This window comes from Pseudocercospora fijiensis (genome assembly GCF_000340215.1).
Source record: "Pseudocercospora fijiensis CIRAD86 unplaced genomic scaffold MYCFIscaffold_1, whole genome shotgun sequence".
In the NCBI taxonomy this organism is placed as follows: domain Eukaryota; kingdom Fungi; phylum Ascomycota; class Dothideomycetes; order Mycosphaerellales; family Mycosphaerellaceae; genus Pseudocercospora; species Pseudocercospora fijiensis.
In genome coordinates, this window is record NW_006921532.1 from 652,340 (window position 1) to 673,572 (window position 21,233).

General features: G+C 47.2%; 7 protein-coding genes across 7 annotated transcripts; 4 read left to right on the top strand and 3 right to left on the bottom strand.

Moving 5' to 3' along the window:
- Positions 1-344: 344 nt before the first annotated feature.
- On the top strand, positions 345-1,866 carry MYCFIDRAFT_184329 (uncharacterized protein; the record flags this gene model as incomplete). The annotated part of the gene is made up of 4 exons (XM_007922535.1): positions 345-643; positions 703-935; positions 996-1,499; positions 1,667-1,866. 4 exons carry the CDS (start codon positions 345-347, stop codon positions 1,864-1,866), a joined length of 1,236 nt encoding a protein of 411 aa, XP_007920726.1.
- Positions 1,867-2,142: 276 nt separating this feature from the next.
- Positions 2,143-5,388, bottom strand: MYCFIDRAFT_147872 (uncharacterized protein; the record flags this gene model as incomplete). Its single annotated transcript, XM_007922536.1, has 1 exon — positions 2,143-5,388. The coding sequence occupies exon 1, from the start codon at positions 5,368-5,370 to the stop codon at positions 2,143-2,145; it is 3,228 nt and encodes a 1,075-aa protein (XP_007920727.1). The 5' UTR covers positions 5,371-5,388.
- A 58-nt stretch (positions 5,389-5,446) lies between these two features.
- MYCFIDRAFT_147875 (uncharacterized protein) lies at positions 5,447-7,712 on the bottom strand (the record flags this gene model as incomplete). The annotated part of the gene is made up of 1 exon (XM_007922537.1): positions 5,447-7,712. One exon carries the CDS (start codon positions 7,710-7,712, stop codon positions 5,805-5,807), a length of 1,908 nt encoding a protein of 635 aa, XP_007920728.1. The 3' UTR covers positions 5,447-5,804.
- Positions 7,713-9,245: 1,533 nt separating this feature from the next.
- Positions 9,246-9,743, top strand: MYCFIDRAFT_169059 (uncharacterized protein; the record flags this gene model as incomplete). The annotated part of the gene is made up of 3 exons (XM_007922538.1): positions 9,246-9,282; positions 9,320-9,618; positions 9,648-9,743. 3 exons carry the CDS (start codon positions 9,246-9,248, stop codon positions 9,741-9,743), a joined length of 432 nt encoding a protein of 143 aa, XP_007920729.1.
- Positions 9,744-9,770: 27 nt separating this feature from the next.
- On the top strand, positions 9,771-10,036 carry MYCFIDRAFT_169060 (uncharacterized protein; the record flags this gene model as incomplete). Its single annotated transcript, XM_007922539.1, has 3 exons — positions 9,771-9,800; positions 9,825-9,956; positions 9,980-10,036. The coding sequence occupies 3 exons, from the start codon at positions 9,771-9,773 to the stop codon at positions 10,034-10,036; spliced, it is 219 nt and encodes a 72-aa protein (XP_007920730.1).
- A 25-nt stretch (positions 10,037-10,061) lies between these two features.
- On the bottom strand, positions 10,062-10,344 carry MYCFIDRAFT_169061 (uncharacterized protein; the record flags this gene model as incomplete). Its single annotated transcript, XM_007922540.1, has 3 exons — positions 10,062-10,101; positions 10,140-10,306; positions 10,333-10,344. The coding sequence occupies 3 exons, from the start codon at positions 10,342-10,344 to the stop codon at positions 10,062-10,064; spliced, it is 219 nt and encodes a 72-aa protein (XP_007920731.1).
- Positions 10,345-10,368: 24 nt separating this feature from the next.
- MYCFIDRAFT_169062 (uncharacterized protein) lies at positions 10,369-10,783 on the top strand (the record flags this gene model as incomplete). The annotated part of the gene is made up of 6 exons (XM_007922541.1): positions 10,369-10,408; positions 10,438-10,444; positions 10,472-10,566; positions 10,596-10,639; positions 10,669-10,715; positions 10,744-10,783. The coding sequence occupies 6 exons, from the start codon at positions 10,369-10,371 to the stop codon at positions 10,781-10,783; spliced, it is 273 nt and encodes a 90-aa protein (XP_007920732.1).
- Positions 10,784-21,233: the final 10,450 nt, after the last annotated feature.

A 21,233-nucleotide genomic window follows, 5' to 3' on the forward strand; every position in this document is an offset into this window, starting at 1 on the left:
CTAGAGCGAGAAGTACGAGAAGTATAGCTAGAATAGCATTCAATTTAGCTTTACTAACAAATTATAAGGAGACGCGAATCGCGCGGTATACGTGGGGTAGGCACGGTTACTCCGGCACGGTAATATGACCTCCCGTCCCATCTGCCGTCAAGCAGAATGAGATCAGAAACATCCAGCCAAGTTCAGACTTTTGCATCGCAATTGCGAGAATTAGGTGTTAAGAGACCCACAAGAAGCGAAAGGAAGCAGATGGGTTCACAAATAATGTGCGCTCTGCGGGTCCTTGTGTAAGAACATCTTACGTCTTCCTCGCAGAACAACTCATCGACATCGTCAGCACTGCAATGTTCGTTACATATGGATTGATCGCTGCCGCCATCATTGCCCTGCTCTACCCTCTGTTCCGCGCTGCAACGAGTCCATTGAAGGACGTACCGGGTCCATTCCTAGCCCGATTCACCCGATTATGGTTCTTCCGCAGCAGATGGAATGGCCATGCACATCTGGATAACATCGCGCTACATGGCAAATATGCCAAGGATGGCCAATTCTTTGCGCCGATTGTTCGCCTTGGGCCAAATATGTACAGCATCTCGAGGCCAGACAAGGCTGTGTACGGCATTGGCAGCAAGATGCCAAAGAGGTAAGCCGACCACTCAAAGATCAGAAGTTGTGTCAAGCTGACTTGATGCCTCACTTGAGCTCTTGGTACGAAGGGTGGAAGCACCCAAGTCCTGAGCGTTGGACGATGTTCCCTGATCGCAACATCCAACGCCACGCCGAAACAAGGCGAAAGTTCCAAAGCATGTACTCTATGAGCAGCTTACTACATTACGAGGAATACGTCGAGAGCACTCAAGACGTCTTCCAAACTCGACTTGAGGAAATGGTCCAAGACGGCAGAACGGTCGACATGCACCATTGGCTTCAATGCTGTACGTGAGACAGCCTCCCAAACCAAAGCGCACCGACACTTAAACCAAAAAACCACGCAGATGCCTTCGACGTGATCGGAAACATCACCTACTCCCGCCGCTTCGGCTTCCTCGACCGCGGCGAAGACGTCGAAAACGTCCTCGCATCCCTGCACTCCATCATGTCCTACAGCACCTTGGCAGGAATCTACTCCTGGGCGCACCCCCTCCTCTACAAACTCCTCGAAAAACTGCCCGGCTCCGGCGCCCAAGGACGAAACTACATAATCCAATACACCCAACGCCGCATCCGCGAACGCGAAGCCGAACGGCTCCTTCAAAGCGAAAAACGCCACGACCACGACCACGACCACCAGCACGCACCCCGAGATTTCCTCGACATCACACTCGACGCATCCCAAGATCCCGAAAACGCCATGACGCCTTACCACGTCAGCATGAGTAACATAATCGCCGGTTCCGACACGACGGCCATATCTCTGAGTTCAATTTTCTACCATTTATACACCAACCCGAAAAGTCTGAAAAAACTCCGTCAAGAACTCGACACGACGGCAGGGAGTAGTAATAGAGGAAGAATCACGTGGAAAGAAAGTTTTGAAATTTTCGTACTTGCAGGCTTGCATCCGAGAAGGCTTGAGAAAGAATGTGTTCTGCGACTGTGGAGGGAAGTTCCGCCGGGGTGTGGAGGAGGGGGGATAGAAATTTTGGGACGGGCTTCTTCCCGGAAGGGACGGAGGTGGGGATGAATTCTTGGGTCGCGCATTACGATGCGGAAATTTTTGGGGCGGATGTCGAGGAATTTCGACCGGAGAGGTGGATTGATGCCGACGGGGAAGAGTTGAAGAGGATGGAGGGGTTGTTTGTGCCGTTTGGATTGGGGTCGAGGACGTGTATTGGGAGGCATGTTTTCGTATTTGGAGATTTGTAAGGTTGTGCCGATGATTGTGGGGGGGGGGGGGGGGGGGGGGGGTTTGATTTGGAATTGGTGGATGGTGACAAGAAGAAGAAGGGGAAGTTTGAGACGAGGTGTTTTTGGTTTTGTAAACCGGAGGGTTTTAGGGTTGTGGTGAAGGCGAGAGTGTTGTGATATGTAGGTCTGTCTGTTCATTCTATGGAATGTCCCCCCCCCCAAACAATTCTCGCTATATATTCCATGTCAGGATGCCCGCGTGCGCCAAATTTCGGAAAGTAGTGTTGTTATTGTTCAAGCAAAGACATCAGTCGAGTAGCGTTCATTTCTCAACAATCCAAACCATTTCTCCAAATCCTCTCCACTGACCTCCTTCCCCTCCGCTTCAGCCTCGTCCTTCGCAATTTTCAGAAACGCCTGCTTGACCGATTCTCCAAGTCCTCGGCTCCCACACACGTACACTCTAGCACCTTGATCCCAGAGTTCCACCAACCTCCGTCGATCCGCCAGAATGACTTGATCGACATGTCGATGCCCTTCAGACAGGTCGGCCGCTCGACTGAAAGATCGGCGAACCACACTGACCGCCCCGATCTTCTCCCAGAAATCGAATTCCTCGCGGTAGAGATCGTCCTGTGCCGGATGGCGACATCCGAAGTAGAGATTCGCGGGGGCGAGTTTTTTGCGTCCGGATCCGATCTGAGAGGCTCTTTCTTGAATGAAGCCGCGGAAGGGGGCTAGTCCTGCGCCTGCGGCAATCATGATCACGGGCGTGGTGTCGGCGCTCGAGGGGAGATGGAAGGCGGCGGGGCTGGGCTTGACGGCTACGTGGACCATGTCGCCGGGCTGAAGCTGGCTGAGATGGTGGGAAGCAACACCAACGTGGCGGCCAACGCCCGAAAGTGATGGTTCGTCCAGAACTGCGTATGTAAGCGTTATCACATGGGGGTCCGACAGGGGTGAGCTGGAAATGCTGTACTGCCGAACTCGCATGCTGATAAGTGATGCGACAAAGGCAGACAGCGGCAGCTGGATCTCAGGGTAGCGTTCGAGGAGGTCGAGGAGCGAGATGCGCTTGTTGGTAATGTTGGCTTGAAAGTCACCGGTGGCAAGATCTGAAAGCTCCTTCTTGGTCTGGTCGTCTCCGGCCGCTTCGATAAGCATCGCTAGGTTGCGCTTGGTCGCTGGCTGTGAGAGCTCCAAGTAGGCCGAGAACAAGTTATGCGCGGATATCGGATGGTCTGTCGGTAGCGTAGTGCCTGTGCGTGATGTGATCTTGAGCATAGCATCCCAAGGGAGGGAGAAGCGTTTGGCAACTCGATGGACCGTTTCTGCTGGGTTGAGTGGCAGGACGGCAAGATAGTCGCCTGCTCGGTAGGTCAAGCTTGATGGCAGCCGGAGCTCAATGTGCTTCTTGACTGGAGCGCCGGCTGCTGTGAGCGTTTTCGTGGAAAGTACTTTGGCTTCTGAAACGTCGGCGCGCAAATTGGATGCTCGCTTGCTGAAGACCTCGATCGAGACAGCTTGAGCCAGTGATGATGCCGCGGAAGTATCACCTTCCTGGCCGCCAAATTTCTGTCGTAGTGCTGGCCACAGTGTCTCGTCCTCCCAAGCTTGGAAGGCCGACATCATATCTCCTCTCGCAGCATCTGCAGAACCCATCTCGCACATTCGCTCTCCACCGGCCGTCTCGAGCATGCTGTCGATGGCCTTGGGTACCCTGTGAAAAGTCTGCTTCCAGTCCGAGTGCCCACAGCCAAAGACTGTATAGCTGGTCTTCAGCTTCTCGTCCGACGACAGATTTTGAAGCCAGTTGTAGAAGTGTGCGGCATTGTCCGTCGGCTCGCCTTCGTAGCTTGCAGTCACAATGACCACGGGCTCTTTGGCCGGCAGATTTTGCTTGGCAGTGTCCAACGTATCGACCTTCGAAGCCTTGAATCCATGTGCTCTGGCACCTGCTGCCAGTGTCTGGGCGAAAGCCTCGCAAGTTCCGCTATTACTGCCATAGAGAATCGTCATTGGGATGCCTTTGTCGTCACTCTCACTTGTCGCTGCTGGCACATTTGGGCCGTGCTTGATATCGGCTGCAGTTGATCCTGCAAGGTGCCGCTCGATGCTTAGTGGTGTCCAGCCTTCACGAAGAGTTGCCCTGATGAAGAGGTCCTTTGGTTTGATGGTCAATGTGAACGCAGTATGAAGCACGTAGCTAGGGTCGTCCAGAGTAAAGTTGAAGTACTGTAATAGCATGGGCAGAACAAGCATCATTTCTTGCCATGCGAATGGTCTGCCAATACATCCGCGAGCTCCGTTGCCGAAAGGCTTCCAGTAAGGTGTGAATCGCGAAAAATTGTCATCCAACATGCGTTCAGGTCGGAACTCCTCCGCATCTTCTCCGTATATAGCAGGGTCTCGGTGAACGTTGTGCAGGAGGACACGCGCCACCTCGCCGTGTGAGATATGATACTTTCCGCCAATCACCTCTCCTTGTTCACTCTTGGGCGACAGGGAAATCGATGGCGCTGTCGAATGTAAGCGTGCTGTCTCTCGGAGCACGGCTGTGATGTATGGCAGCTTGTCTAGGTGATGAGCTTCGATATTCTCTTTGCCAATCACGCGGTCCACTTCTTCTTGCGCTTTCCTGTACGTGTCGGGATTCTTCAGCAGACAATAGAAAGCATACGAAAGCATACCACTAGTAGTTTCGTGACCCGCTATCAAGAATGTAATCATGTTGTCGATGATGGAGGACTCCGGCAGGCCTTTCTGCGTTCGTGGATCTTTTCCCTTGATCATGGCGTTCAACAAATCTTTAGAATTGTTCGGTTGGTCCCTCCGCTGTTGTATGAGTTCCGCCGACAGATTTCGCATGTACTCGATATCAGACCACCATTTCGCCTCGTCCGCTTTGTAGAACGAAGTCATCCAGCCGGGTCGTTTCGATCTGACATCGGCATACTTCAGAAAGTTCACCATGCTGTCGATGAATGGATGCATATGTTCGGTGTAAAAGCTGTTGAAGCGATAGTCCATGGCACATAGCGCAAGGGTATCAAGGGTCAGTCGAGTAAAATCGACGGCGACCGGGATCTTGTATGTCGTTCCATGTCGTGCCCACTTGAGCACCAGCTGCGAAGCAATATCTTTCATGGAATCGAACATGTCTTTGATATTCAGCGGCCCAAACGCGGGAACCAAAGTCCTGTGCGCGATACTCCAGTTCTCCTCGCCGCCATGAGCTGTGAAAAGTCCATCGTGGATGCCATTTCTCAGCTGGCAGAGCGCTGCGTTGATGGCTTTCTCAAATCGCTTTTCGTCGCACAGCTCCCGCATCAGTTCTGCGCTGGCCACAAAGATCTGTCGTTTGCCGAGGATGCTTAGGCTGAAAATGTCTCCGTACTTCTTTCCTAGATCTGCCAGGTTCATTATAGGCACATCTCCAGACACGTCGAGTAAGTTGCCAATGATTGGATAGCCAGGAGGTTGTGGTATTGGGACAGTGTCCCTCTCGTCGATCGCCGCCATGGCGAATACTGGGAGGTGCTGACGATGGACAGCGAAAGGAACACGATGCAGACGAGTCTGGAGATATATATGAAGTGCTCTTGGCCTTCACATGAGGAAGAAGCCGACAATATATAATAACGTAAGCGAGGCCTCTACTACGTAACCTTCCAACTTTGTCAGTCAGCGCGGGGAGAACTCTACAGCTCCGAAAAATGAGGCACAACGCATAACTTACCAGCGATCTGTCGAGTGGATCCTAGAGGTAACGAGCACTCCTAATAAGGTCAGCAGCTTGATGACGGAACCAGATCCCGCAGCAAGCACAATTAGGTCTACCCGAGGACGCGTCTTGAGGCCCCCAAGATAGATATAACGACTCTTCCAATAACAAGCCATATTCTGGGGTATCAACAGCAGCTGCAACATGCAACGCTAACAGAATATCACTCAATTCATTGCCCAAATTCCTCATCGATCTCATCTGACGACAAGGTCTCCACAAAAGCTCTCCTCACAAACGTATACCACGCCTCGTTCCGCTTCCGATACTTCTTCGAATGCTTCTTGTGTTTCTTTTTCTTCTTCTTATGCTTGCCACCACCCTCTATCTCTTCTTCGTCTTCTACTTCTAGTTGCTCACTGTCGTTTGAGTCTTCGGAAACAAAATCGCCAATTCTACGGGCGAGATCGATCAGGCTTGGCATCGTCAGGTCCTCAAGGTGGTAGACCCGATCTTCTTTGGTGTCGTAAAGGACTTCATACTTGAACTTCTTGGGATTTGGTTCGTGGTCCTTTTCGTGCGGCTTCTTGCCCTTGTGCTTGCCTTCATGCCACCCGGCGGGGTCGACTTCACTTTCGCTCACGGATGACTTGGTGAAGTCGTTGTTGATGTAGGTGAGATTCGCGAAATATTGCGTGTACTTCAACAGGGACAAGGTCTGGGGTGAGTAGGCAGGTCCGGGTGGCGCTGACTTCGAGGGCGCCTCCGGGACTGTGAACTTATTCTTCTTCTTTTTCTTCTTCTTCTGAATCTTCACATCGTCGACATCATAGTCAAAGGGTGCTGGGGCCGGCAGATCGATCGCATCTAGGTCGGTGTTCTCCAGTCCGGTCGTGTTGTACTCAAAGACGCGCAGAGTCGGAAACAAGTTGGGCACAACGCTAGCGCTGACGAACGATGCGGCAAAGCGCTCAGCATACTTTCCTCCCATCTTCTTCAAATATTTCTTCTGCTTCTTCTTGTACTTTTCCTTGTCTTGTTTACCTTTGCCGGAAATAGTATCAAGCCAGCTCTTGGACTCGGGTTTTGGTGGCTCGGGAAGCTCGGCCCATTCATCACGCAGCTGGATGAAGTAGTCGGTCTTCGCCTGAGCAGAAAAGTCGCCGTCATCCGGCCCCAAAGCGCGAAGGTAATGCATTCGCCCTTCCTCGGTGTCTTGCTTGATCTCCTTGAAGTCCTGGAACATGAAATGATCATAATTGAAGTGTCCGTAATGAGTACTCACGATCACATCCCTGTACTGCCGCAGCCATAATGTGTACTTCTGCCAACAGGTTTCATCCCAGGATGTCTTCGCCTCCTGTCTTACCGGAGGCACATGTCCAATAAGCATGGCCTTCATTCCCCGGTCGCGCATGAACTGAAGCTGGATGCGAAGCCACTCCATCTGTCGGTATCCTGGCTCGCTCTTCAAAGCACAGCCGTCTGCAGCAGCATTGCTCCCAAAGAAGTACAACGTATTCAAGCTAAAGACCGCCAGCTTCCGGGGAATAACCTCGACGTAAAACCACCCTCCCTGCTCAAAGGAGTGCCTTTGGACCTCGGGAATGAATTGTCTCCAGACATTTGCATAGGTTCTCGTCCACTGATTTGGACCCTTCTCCAAAATGTTGTGTGGCAAGATATCGTTGTTACCCAAGTTTGGCACGATCGGGACAACATAATCGTGGTTCGGATCCTCATCCTCCTCGTCTCCGTTGTGCTTGCCAAATGTTTCTGCCATCTTCTGTACCATGAATCTATTCAAGCCGAGAACCTGCTCAGCCGTCCGCGGCAACTCGTCATCATTGTCGTGCCTGGCGGAGTCTCCTGTCCATATCACGAAGTCGATGTTGTCTCTGAACTCCTTTGCGACAAATTCCATCGTTTTGTTGATCAGCGAAATCGGGCTGTCGCATTCGCTCGTTTCTGCGCCATATATGCCGGCGGGTCCCTGACCTCGATGGCATGCTGCTTCTTCTGATGTCGCAGAGTAGACCTCGTAGAAGCGATCTGGATGAAAATCTGGGTAACGGATTAGATGCAGCCCAAGACGTCTCCCAAGCTCTCTGCGCACCTGTGATCTGGAGGAAGCGACCATGCAGTGGCCGCTTCTTTGTGAGTTGTCCATCGATGAGTGGCACCTGGGCCGGAGGCGCTGCAAGTGCCTGTGCCAGTAGTGCTGAGGCACAGAGTCCCGTAAAGCGGCGCATGGTGCGACGTATGTCCTCTTTCAGCGTTCCTCATAGATTCCTCATACTCCCACTACCAATGCACCATCAAAAACGCCCAATGCAAAAGAACGATGACCTGTAGAACCAAAAACTCCGGAATGCTGCGAAAGTGCGAACCACAGCAGCGTCTTGGCTCCGAAAAGCTCGAAGATGACGACAACTCTGGACGCGGGGGTACGGTACGGGGACGGGGAAAAGCAGGGCAAAATATCCGGCCGGGGAATCGGTTCGGTTCCTTGCTACGATTATTCTAATCAAAGTGGTAGAATAGAGAAACGAGGTGAAAATAAAGAGCAGTCCTCTGTACTACATATTTCCCATCCACTCACTCACCGTCAGTTCTACCTTGATGGAAAAGCACGCGACACCCACGACCCGCACACCATTCTGAACGTGAGGGAGACATTTCGATGCGGTTTGAGCCAATCAGAAAATGCCGCTGCAGCACGCTTCGGATTCAGCGAACGCGAGGCGTGAGACTTCTTCCATGTCAGCCGCCACATGCTCCTCCCACGTCTGCGTCACAAGGTGCGGGTGGTGGGGGAAGTGAAAGGTGACGCATGCACGGTTTGGGAGGGAGGTACATATAGTATTGGGAGGTGAGGGAGATGATTGTCAACGCAGCATGTGAAGCGTGATGAAGTGAATGAGCAAGCTCTGAGAAAGGTAAAGCACGATAGATGTGCTGGGCATGTAAAGAGAACTTTATCTTGTCATAAGCAATAAGCAGGTCATGCGTGCTGTACTGCGAATCTTTCCTTTCGGCCGTCCTTTCGCATCGCTTGAAATCTATAACTGCCCGCTCGCCATCAAATATTATTGGAGCAGTAGTGATAAGAAACACCATCCAAGATCCCGCTCGGCTCCGTTGCTTTCTAATGCTCAATGCGATTCGATCACAACTCGAGGGAAATCGCTGCAATGATAGTGTGATCGATCTCGTTCCCTCATGTGGACTCAACGCGGCCGTCATGATTGCGTACGTAGCTGGGGGCTTGATTATATCGAGGTTGGAATCGCTGGGTCCACGGCAAGACTGACCTTCTTACGAAGACTATATTCTCATATCAGTGTACTTTTCAGTGTTGCCTTTGATCGGGCTCACATGTTGATTGTTGGATCGACATCGGGACTTACGTTGATCGTGTTGCCGTCTGGGAATATTCTATTAGCATGTATGCAGTTAAAACCAATAGTGCGCGGATTACTTACTGTCATTGCCCTGGTTACCAGTGATTGAGCCGAAAGCGTTGCCGTTGCCGTTACCCTTGTTGCCAGTGATGCCTTGAGCAGGAGTCAGTATTGGATTCGTGAACATCTCGGTGATCAAGCGTACCATTGCCGTCAAGGGAACCAGAACCGTTTCCATTGCCGAACTATGATTATGATCAGTAAATGTGATGTATGGAAACAGCAGCAGCCATCGAATAACATACAGTGTTGCCGGAGCCAGAACCGTCTGCGAAACGCAAAGTCAGCATTCTGTACGTATCCATTTCGTTGCTACATCACTTACTTCCGGCCTCGTTGCCAGAGCCGGAGCCGTTGCCAGCAGAGTCGCCGTCTAAAATCTGCATTAGCCTCCTGGTGTTGAAGGGCGTCTACCATCAACACTCACTGCCATTGCCAGAGCCGGCGCCGTTGCCAGCAGAGTTACCGTCTAAAACCTACATTAGCCTCCTGCTCTTCAAAGACGTCTACCATCAACACTCACTGCCATTGCCCTTATTACCGTTCCGGTTTCCATTCAGGTCACCAGTAGCAGAGCCGAACGTGCCAAGAGCAGATCCGATAGACTCTAGACCGCCGGCACTGCTCTGATCGGCTGGGATGGCGAGACCAGAGATCGCGACGGCCGAGGCGAAGATGGCGAAGATAGCGGAGGCACGCATTTTTGATTGATGAGAGTGTTGTGATTAAAAACAATGGGCCAGAAAATTGGCAGTGGTCGAGAAGTGCAATTGAAGGAATGTGGGTAGTTTGTTGGTTGGAGTGCGTGTAGGATCGAAGCAAAAGTGACAAGAGACTGGCCGTTGGTCATATACCTACCTTTCTACATCGTATTACTTGCGTGCTTTGCTCCGGATAGACGCGTAGCCATCGCGAATGATGTGCATGACCGCGAAGCTTGTAGATCGGCGTCTTCGGCAAGGGAGATCTTGCAGCAAAAGATCAAGCTAGACACCGATAGCTTGAAATGACATCCTTCTCCTTCATCAAACCTCGGAGGAGTGCAGAGTGAGAAGGTTGACGAGCCTACCAATGATAGAAGGCGTCGTTGTTTAAGGCGCCACTGAGGTGTAGTTGACGACATGAAACGCAAATGCGACTCGCCGAAAGTGGTAAGACGCAAGACCACCTTGAGTCGCAGATGACTACTTTGGGTAAAGACGTAAGATTTTGATGTGTTTGTAAAGTGGAACGACAGTTGACGCTTTCGGGCGACGGCGTTGTTTTGAAGCTCTGCGCATTATTGTCAGCTTGCACGGAAAAGGACATCACACTGGAGGGCTAGCTTCCGACATGAAATGCGAACAGCAGAGCCATCGCGACTTCCTCGCTTGTGACCGCTGCTGAATTTGTGGTCATCAGTTCTCCAGTGCAAGAGTGTTTGCATTCGTGCCAGTGAACGGCCAAGCCATCTTGTGAAGCATCGTCGTATGCTTATGATTGTGGCGGAGGGCTGGGAGGGCACGTTCCAACTGTTGCAGCGGATGTGGTGTGTGAAAAGGAGGCGCTCCTTAAAATAGGCTCAGGACGGAGCGGTCGCCGAAGACTTGTCGATCACAACTCGGTGTCGTTTCATCATCAACTCGTTTGGAGCCGCATGCTGAGATGATACGAAGCTCGATTGCTTGGAGCCTCTGGCAGTGTACGTCTCCGATTAGGGACCTTCAGAAATGGTCAACCTGGCCACCGGCTTCCAAATAAGCGCTAGCTTGTAACCGTTAGGTGAAGGATTAATATAGCGCTTTTTACGGACCTTTAGAAGAGGCCAATTAGTATGTAATTGAAAGCGGTTTAGTATAGTAAGGAGCCCCTGTTCTAGACCTTCTAGGAGTATAGACCTCAGCTATAGACCTATAGACAGTATAGTATACTAAACTATAGAAACTAGAGCGATTATAGTTACTATAGCTACTACAACGGTCGTTACTATTACGAGTAAATACCTCGAGGAAGATAGTAGTAATAAGGACTAGTAGGCGTAGAGGGAGGGTAAATAATAAATCTATACGTAAATAGTAGTACCGCTAGTTAAGGCGTAACCGACTATTTAAACCGGCGAGAATATATAATAAATAGCGCTTCGACCTTCTTAGTTATCCGGAGGCTAATATTAAGGGTAACTTCCGCTTTATAAGGCCTAAATTAATAGAGTTAGTAGACCTATTAGATATTAGTTTAATCGTATTGCTAGTTAGCCTTAAATTGCTACCTATAATAGTACTTTATATTGTCTATAAGCGGCTGTCTAGTCTAGGCTTCTAGAAGGATATAGATAAGAAGTTTAGCTATTTAGCTACTATATTAAGTTATATATTTAATACGGTAGTATATAGCCTAGCGCTAAAGTAGAAGTCGTTCTTATTCTTTAATAAGAGGCGGCTTAGTAAGCAATATCTCCGGAGCCTAGCAGAGTCGCTATATCTATTAGTTAGAGTGTCTAGTGTCTTCGGATATATAGATAGCACTATAAGGAAGATTGCGAGACCTAGTCGCAACTAGAGGGTGTTCTATAATAGCTATAAGCACTTCTATAGCCTTAAATTCTAAGGTATATAGCTACCGGATAGAATACTGCTTATTAATAGCCCTTATCCTAGCTCTTACGGCGATAGTCGACTAGTACGCGAGTCTAATATTAACTAGGTATAGCATAAGTTGTTTAATAACGACCCTATCGAAGACAAGCTCTTTCTCTTTAGTAACTCGGTATATAGACAGGTTAATAGCATTATTAGATCGTAGAAGTCGAAGAGAGGCGGCTATCGTAACCTTATATAGGCGCAGGTTACGAAGGAATAGTCGGCTCTACGACAGTCGGTCGAATAGGGGTTTAGTAAGATAACTAACAACTAGCTATTCTTCGAGTATAAGAAGGGGCTACGGACTAGTTTAATGCCGATAGGGTCCTGCTATTTAGTAGCAGTGTTACTTACTAATTGCCTATCTTACTATCGTAGAAACAAGGTCGCTACGTACTACGGTTTAAGATATCTAGATACTAGAGATTACTTAGGTACTAAGCTGCTACCTATACCGCTAGTAGGTATAGAAATGCCGGATCTAATGCGTACAAACCCTTCTAGTAATAGATTAGAGGTTAGAAGTAATATAGAAGACATAGGGGAAGTAGTTATTAATAATAGTAATAAAGAATAGTAAAGAATAGCGATAGATTAGTAAGGAGATAATATCTAACTCTTCCCTATCCTCTTATTAATACTCGGATTAGATACGGAAGAGTATTACGATATAACACTATTATATATACGATAGTAGGTAGCGGTTACTATCGACCGCTACGGTTGCTATTACTACTAATAGTAGGACTATTATATAGATAGCTTGCCTCGCGGCACCTTAGAGAATATATTAACCTTTGTACTATATAACCGTTACGATACCTTCGTACTATAACCGTGTACCTAGCAACTTAGTAGCTTCGCTTAATACTTAGTTAGCTTCTATACTAACTACTAGTCCTCTATCCGAATCGACCCTAGTTATTACGGCTACGACGAGAATCGACGCGATTAGCTATAGGTCCTACCGATCTTCCGCCGATTACTACGATTTAACTCCTATCCGTTACGACGGTACCTATTCGATTTACTACCCTTCCGCACTATACCCTACCGACGCGCGAGCGCCTTATCGGCAATCCTATTAGTACCCCGAGGAGATAGTAGTAGTAGTTTCTACCTTTAGTAGTAATTGCCTACTATACCTAGGTCTAGGGGTAGCCGCTTTCCCTAGGAGGACCTGCCCGATAAGCTACGCTCCTCCGCCTTTAGTCGGTTCTCTATTATTATCCTCCGTTTAGAGACTATCTCGCCTCTACCCTCTTACTAATAGTTTACCTGCTTACCGTAGCTCCTTCGGACTCGCTTCTAACTCCGGTAGAAGCCTCGAAATTAGCTAAGCTAGCGGTTTAACCGCTGCCCTAGTACTACAATCTCGGATTGCTAGATATAGAGCCCTATATCCTACGTATCTGTTCCTATATTTAGAACTACGTCGATTATAGCGAGAACTTCGCAACCTAGCTTAGGGCAAAGTACGGCCGAATCGACTTACTTACCTTATACGTTCTATATTATTACCCGCTCGTAGGAAATCCGCCGCCTCTATAGGCTAAAATCGAGGAACTCTACCTAGACGCCCTTAACGGTTATAACTTCCTAGGATAGTAGATAGTAGATAAAGGAATTCTAACTAAATCGGTTAAGGAGCTTAAAGCCGCGCTCCTAACGGTGCGCGATTTACGCTATTACCGTTAATTCTACCCGGAGATCTATCTACTACCTATAGTAGAGCAGCGCCTACTAGCCTAACTGCCTTAAGTTCTACTACGGCCTACGGTTTCGCCTATTACTATAGTAGAAATAACCGTACCGCCGGAATAGCGTCCTAGTTCGCCTAATAGCTCGCTTAAATCGGTTTTCTTACGGAGGCTACTTAAGCTACGATACCCGGCGGACGAGAATCCTTAGAAGCTAAGGGGGCCTCTATCTACGACTTCCCCTAAGGAACTATTAACTAAGCCTTCCGATCTGTCGACGTCGCCGTTCTAGGACATCGGTCGCGGCTAATTGCCTCTAATAAACGACGGCCTTACTAACCTATAGGCTAACGAGCCGCGTAGTCGTTTCTAATATCGTACTCCGGTAGATGCCTCGTAGACAACCGAGGAGATCGATAGGGCGAATATCGCTATATAACAAAACTATTAGCGTTATAATTATCTTCGCGAATTAGCTAGACAGAGAGGAGTCTATCTTAACGAAGTCGTATTAGACTTTCTAATAGAATAGGCGATTTTACTGCTATTAGCTACGCGTAAGCTAAGTCCGCCCTAGCCGAACCTAGGTTAATACGATTACTAGTAGAGGGCAGACATATATATAAATGCCCGTAGGTATAGCTGCTTGCGTCGGGGCGGGTTTGCGCTAGGCGATCTGCCTAGCAATCTACCTAGTAATTCTCCTAGCAATCTACCTAGAAATCCTCCTAACGATCCTCTACTACTACTACCTAGTAACTTCGATCTAGGTAATTCCTCTCGTAAGCCGGCGTAGGGTTAGCCTTTGCCCTTTCCGCTATTAGACTTATAGGGTCTACTATAGGAAGGCAAGAAGCAACGCTAGAAATACCGTCGGTATAGGGATAATCCGAGTAAGGATAGATCTTTATCTAATAGTAAGGATTCGGACGACTCCGATTAATCCTCGTCGGATAACAATAGCTCCTTAGATGCTAGTTATTATAGATACGCCCGCCGTCGTAGATACCGTTAGTATTATCGGGACTACGTTACGGAAGCGCTAGTTTCTAAAGCGAGTTATGTCTAGGGGCACTACGCCCGCCCCTAGTAGCTACAATTCGATCTAGCGTATCTTAGGTTCTTCGATCCTCTACTTAGCGTTATAGATTATAGCGAGGGAGACTACGCCTTAGTTAGGAACAAGATAATATACCGTTCGGTATATACTTTTATCGAAGTAGCTAAGGATTATACTTATATCGTAGGGCAAGAGACAGTTCGTCTTAACCTCTCTCTTTACTTTCGAGGGGTAGCGCTTAGTTAGTATTATAGTTACCTTTCTAGCTACAACCGAGCAAAGCTCTACGGCGGATACGGTCTAAAGCGCTAGGAACGTTGTCTTAGTAAGAAATAGAAGGTCCCTCCGATAAAGGCAATAGATCTCCTTAATAAGTAACGCTATAACTAGTAGGATATCGCTTTAGGGCATTTAGTAACAGACTTTATTATTAAGACGGTGCGACTCGCTAAGAATACTAGCGTACGGAAATCGAACTAGCTCTTAGAAGCTTACCGTCGAATAGACCCGCGCCTCTAATTAAATATAGACGAGCTAAATCGTCGTATAAAGGTCGATAAATAGGTTACGCACTACGAGAAGTAGGTATTAATCTAGGAGTATATACTTTCGTCCTCGTCTAATTGTCGCTAAGACGCTACGACTAGGAACAATAGCTGCGCTAGTAAGGCTGCCTAGTAGAACCGATACGAAGGGAACGCCTCTTATACTCTAGCGAGCTTCGCTCTAGTAAGAGTATCCTCTAACTACTAGAACCGCGATATCGACCGACCGAACCTACTACGCCTTACTAACGCCTATTAGTAGAATCGCCTGCCTAACGCCTCTTAGCAGAATCGCCTACTACTAGTAGGAAATAGTAAAGGACTATTAAAGGGTAGTAGCTCTACCTTCTTCCCGAAAGACCTAAAGCAAGTCGATTCGCGCCTATTTAATCGATAGAATAGAAAGTGTAACAATCGAGCTCGTAAGTAGGCTAACTTTGCCGATAATAGTAAGAAAGCAGGCGATATCGTAAATAATACTAACTAAGCCGACGACGGCTATTAGGAGGATAGTTAGGAGGATAATAGGAGAACTAACGTAGATAATTATAGCTATTTTAGTAACGCCGGAGAAGACGCCGACTACTTTACTAACCTATACAACTCCGATTCGGGCTTAGGAGCTTACTTTATAGATATAGGCGACTACTTACTATTAGCGTTAAACTCGGTGCTATAGGCTAAAGCGTCCCTACCGGCGGCGATCTAACTATTTGTCTCTACGAAGTACGCTTACAAGGTCTATAGGCGGCGATTTAAGTTAGGTAACCTTCTATACTAGTATATTCGTAAGAAGTATATAGGGGCGACGACGCCTTCTACTATTATCGAACGCGTATTAGCAAACCTAGAAGTAATTTAGTCGAAGGCGCCTCCGTTAGCTTAGTAAGGTTACATATTCCGGAATTAGCAATATATAACTTTCCCTCTTTAGTTGTTACTATCCGGTACATCTATATAGGTCTGCCTAGATACTAGCTATACGCTTACTATTGCGGAAAAAGACTTCGTTTCAAGCTATTGCCTAGACGTAGAGGTACGCAAGCTACGCGAACTAATCGAAATCGGCGGTATTACTAGCGTATATCGCTCCGGGGAATACGTCGTATTAGATATGTTTATCCCGGTAGCGAAGACAGACGGTATAGTCTCCCTAGTACGAATAACTTGTAAGGTTTACCTAGTTCCTAAACTAAAGGCAAAAATCCTAGTTAGTATAGATACGATTACTCTAGAGGGAATAGGGATCGATATTCCCGTATAGACGGTTACCGTAGCTAGTTAGAATAACGCCCGCTTTAAAGTAGCCGTTAAGCGTAAGAAAGGGAAGTCGGTTTAGCGCCCTATAAGGCTAGCGGAGGACGTAACATTAGCGCCGCGTACGGTCGCCCTCGCGCTAGTTAAGTATAGTAGTAACTTCCCTAAGGGCCGGGATTTTATTCTTAACGCTAGTTTCTTAGTCTAGCTAACTAGCAATATATAGGGATTGTCGTTACAAGCTCCGCCGTTAGTAATAGCGCATAATCAGGTCGTAGACGCTAATTTTTCTTATATATATATTCGTAACGATGCGACGACTCTAGTAACGATTCGAGCTAGATAGCTACTCGGTTCGTTAAGTAATAGGACTATTGCTAGGGCCTACTATATCGACGTAGCCGACTACGGACCAGCAGGATTGAGTCCTAACGCTTTTACGGCTACGCGGGATATGCTAAATGTATAGCGGGAATACTAGTACGCGTTAGGCGTAACGATCTATAGTAACGATAACTAGGTAGACTAAATCGCTATAGCGGTCGAGCGGTATCTAGAGCTTTTTACAGATCGCTAAACAGTAGTCGATATTCCCGAGTACGATTACATACCTATCCTAACTGTACTAAATTACCTAGATCTATTACTGCCCCCCTATATAATTAACCTAGTTAAGAGGGATCGTAAAGTAGTAGACAAGATATATAACGACCTATACCGCTAGGGGAAGATATAGCATATAACCGAGCCTACGCCCTTCGGTTTTCTAGTGTTTGTCGTATAGAAGCGCGTTACTAACGGTAAAGGTAGTATAATTAATAAGCCGCGGGCAGTAGTCGATATACGCGCCTTAAATAAGGTAACGATCCCTAACAGCTATTAGATACCGCTCTAGGCGGATCTCTTTATATAGTTAGTAGGGTGCTAGTATATTAGTACTATAGACTGTCTAACCTTCTTCTACTAATAGGGCGTAAAGCCGGAGGATCGTTATAAATTAACGATTAATACTTATCGTAGCTAGGAACAGCACAAGGTCGCTATTACAGGATATTCGAATAGTGTCTAATTCGTATAGCGGAAGCTAGATTAGATCCTTCGCGACTGTCGTAGCTTTACGCGGGCGTATATCGACGATATCGTAGTGTTTTCGTAGACGTTGCCTAAGTATCTCGATTATCTAGAAGCGGTTTTCTAGAGATTAGACGCCGTAAGGATTAGCATTAGTCCGAAGAAGACTTTCTTAGGCTTCCTCTCTGCGACCCTTTTAGGTTAGTACGTTAGCGGCCTCGGTCTAGCTACGAGTAAGGAGAAAATTGCAGCGATTACCTTACTTTAGTTCCTAGAAAACGTATAGAAGCTAGAGTATTATCTCGGTCTAACTAATTAGTTGCGGCAACACATCCTATACTACGCGTAGATAGCGGCGCCTCTATAGGCGGAGAAAACACGCTTATTAAAAGAGGCGCTAGTTACCGGCAATAGTCGTCGCCGGTACGTCGCCGTTACGACGCTAGATAAGAACGATTAGCACCGTAACGAGCTAGTAAAAGCGTTTCGCTTGTTATAATCGATGTTCTACGAGCCCTCCTTCCTATACTATTTCGACCCTAACTATCGCTTATACGCTAATATAGATTCCTCTAAAGAGTTTAGCTATAGCGCAGTGCTCTACTATATCGATAGGGACCTAGACCCTATTCTATCTAAAAGAAAGGCGCAGTTGTTTCCTTACTATAAGGTTTAGCCTATTCTATTCTTAAGCTAAGGCCTAACTTAGGCAGAGATACGATATTAGCTAACAGAGCTCGAATACTCGGGAATTGTATAGATAGTAAAGAAGGTAGGCTATTTAATATATACTTTATTAAGGCCGACGACTATCTTTATAAACTACTATACCGCGGTCGGTCTTACTAACTCGGTATCGATAACTATAACTACCGATATAGGTAAGTAGAACCTAAAATTAGTAAGGGTATCGATGTTCCTTTCCTAATATCGAGTTAATATAGTTTACCGTCTAGGGCGGATATACCTAGTTCTAGACGCCCTTAGTCGACTTCTAGAGGATATAGAGTCGCCTAAGTTAACGCCGGACGAGGAGAACTTAGACCCGCTCTCTTACTATACCGACGTTACGCCCTCTTCGGCCGATCTAGAGGAAGTAGCCTACTTCTATACGATATTAGTAGAGCTAGATCCGGATTTCCGACGTTAGTTAAACCGAGCGTACGATAACGACGAACATTAGTCTAGGGTTTTACGACTAGTTCGATAAGCGTAGGCGCGGAATACTTTAGAGCGTCTCTATTCGAAGAGAGCTAATATACCTTCGGTAACGAAAACGCTAGTTCGGTATAAGGGTAGCAAAAATCCGGACCTATTCGTAGGTAATAAGTTTAATAGTCCGCTAGGTATTCGATTCTTCGAAAGGGACGGCCTCTTATATTTCTATAACTAATCTTTAGGGCGTAAGCGACTCTATATCTCTTAGGCCTTAATAGGCGAGATCTTCGAGTAGGCTTACGATAACTGTTGCTACTAAGGCTTTTAGCGCGTCTTCGACCGCATTTAGGCTTCCTTCTTTATATATCGACTCGCTCGCTACCTTCGCCTCTATTTAGATTATTATTACTAGTATCTCCTTTTACGTACCCTCTAATACGCTCCTTACGGCGAACTTTACCCGATCTAGAATATAGAGGGCCTATACTATACTATAACGATAGATCTCGTAACCGCCTTGCCGGTTACGACCGATAGATTTAATATACTATATACGATTACTTATAAGACGTCTAAGCGGGTAGCAGTCGTTCTAGGCAAAGAGGACTAGAAGGCCTACGACTAGGGCATCGCTCTAATCGATAGGCTTTACTTAATAGATATAAGTTTGCCGGTAGTACTTATCGCTAATCGTAATCCTCGCTAGCTAAGCGACTTCTTTAAGAGCGTTTTCTCGCGCCTATATACGAAGCTAGCTACGTCTACGGCCTACTACCCTTAAACCGATAGTTAATCCGAGCGGACTAACTAAACGGTCGAGACGGTAATTCGTTACTAGTTAGCGGATTATCCTAGCGAGGATTAGACGACGTTTATCCTATAGCTATAGGCTACGCTTAATAACTCCTATAATACGACTACCGGTTAGTCGCCGAACGAGGTTGCTACGGGCGTAAGAACGAATCTCGACTCGCTCGATATACTATACGACTATCCGTATAATAGGGCGGTAGCGCGTAGTCGTATCTAGAAGGAAGTCTAGGATGCGATTACTTAGGCGAACGTAAAAATAAAAGAATAGTATAATAGCAAGTATAAGCCCCTATTCCTTAAGCTAGGTAACTATATTATACTTCGCCTATACTATAGTTACGAAGGGCTAGGTTAGTCGTACAAGTTTAGCTACTGTTTTAAAGGGCCTTTTATAGTTCTCGAGAAAGTCGGACGACTAGCCTACTATCTCGAGTTGCCGCTATTAATACGTATCTATCCGGTAATATCGGTTTCGTAGTTAGAAAAAGCTCCTAAAGACCCGGATCCTTTTAAGAGAACTATTAATTACAAGCCTCTACCTATCGTAGCTAAGGATAGTCTAGGTTCTAGCGATAAGGGCGATTCTTACGAAATCGAGCGCTTTCTCGGGCGACGGACCGTCGTCTAAAGAGGCTAGCCTGTTCTCTAATACCTAGTAAAGTAGAAGGGCTATAGGAGCGCCTATAATATATAGTATAATATCGACGACTTAACGGGCGTAGACGATCTACGCAAAATCTACGATAATATATACCCTCTAGAGGAGGTACTACTATCCCGTACCCTCCGTAGGGTAGTAAAGCGGACGAGAGCTCGCTAGCCTTTTTTAGAGGTTACTAGCTCCGCCGATAAAGGCGAGGCTAGGCAATCCCTCGCAGTTCGTCGTAAATCGATACGACTCTGCGGGCCTGCGGCGCGACTCCTCCTTTAGAATTGTAATCTACCTAGGCGTACTCTTATATCGTTATCGTAACTACGTTACTTAGGCAACCGTTATATATAGACGCGGGCTATTCCTTATTTAGTATCGATCTTTCCGGCATCCTACGATAAGAGAGCTTTCTATTAATTACCGATAACGAATAGAAACGGACCTTAAGCGCGAGAACCGCGTCCGCCGCGGGGATCGTAAAATAGTAGCTTTTTAGTAAAAATTTCTATAGTACCGATCGCGATATAAGCGCCTAAACGTTATATTATTCGAGGCGGATTTATAACGCGCGTCTCGCCTATACTATAAGGCCGATACGTTCGACCTCCTCTAAAGAGCGATAGCTAAGGAATATCGTAGAAGCGAGGATCGAGACCCTTAGGATACCGCGATAGGGAATAGTAAGATTAACGCTCCTTACGGGGAACCGCTACTATTAGACGGTCTAGGATCGGCCGGACAGTCCTTGTTTGTTACCGGCTTAACGCCTACGCCTAAGCTAGAGAGTAAGGTAAGCAATAAGGATATAGTATTAGATACTACGGTCGAGAATTATACGGCCGCGCCTAAGCTAGAGGACCTAACGGACAAGGAGGATATAGTATTAGATACTATAGTCGAGAGTCGTACGGCCGCGCCGGAGCTAGAGAATGTAACGGATAAGGAAGATATAGTATTAGACAAAACGGTCGAGAATCGTATAGCTGCGCCGGAGCTAGAGGATATAACGAGTAGAGAGGATATAGCTTTAGATACTACGATCGAGATTCCTACGATCGCGGCTAGGCCTAAGGATATAACGAGTAGAGAGGAGGCAGCCGTAGACCCTTCGATTGAGGTTCCTACGCTCGCGGCTAAGCTTAAGAATATAACGAATAGAAAGGATATAGCGCCTAGCGCTACGGTCGAGATACGTATAGCTACGCCTAAGCTAGAGGATATAGAGAACTCGATAAAGGATTCGGTAGATAGAGAAGACGCAATAGCGGATTAGATCGGCGAGTATCGTAGAGAGATAGATAACGCTACGCTTAACCCCTAATA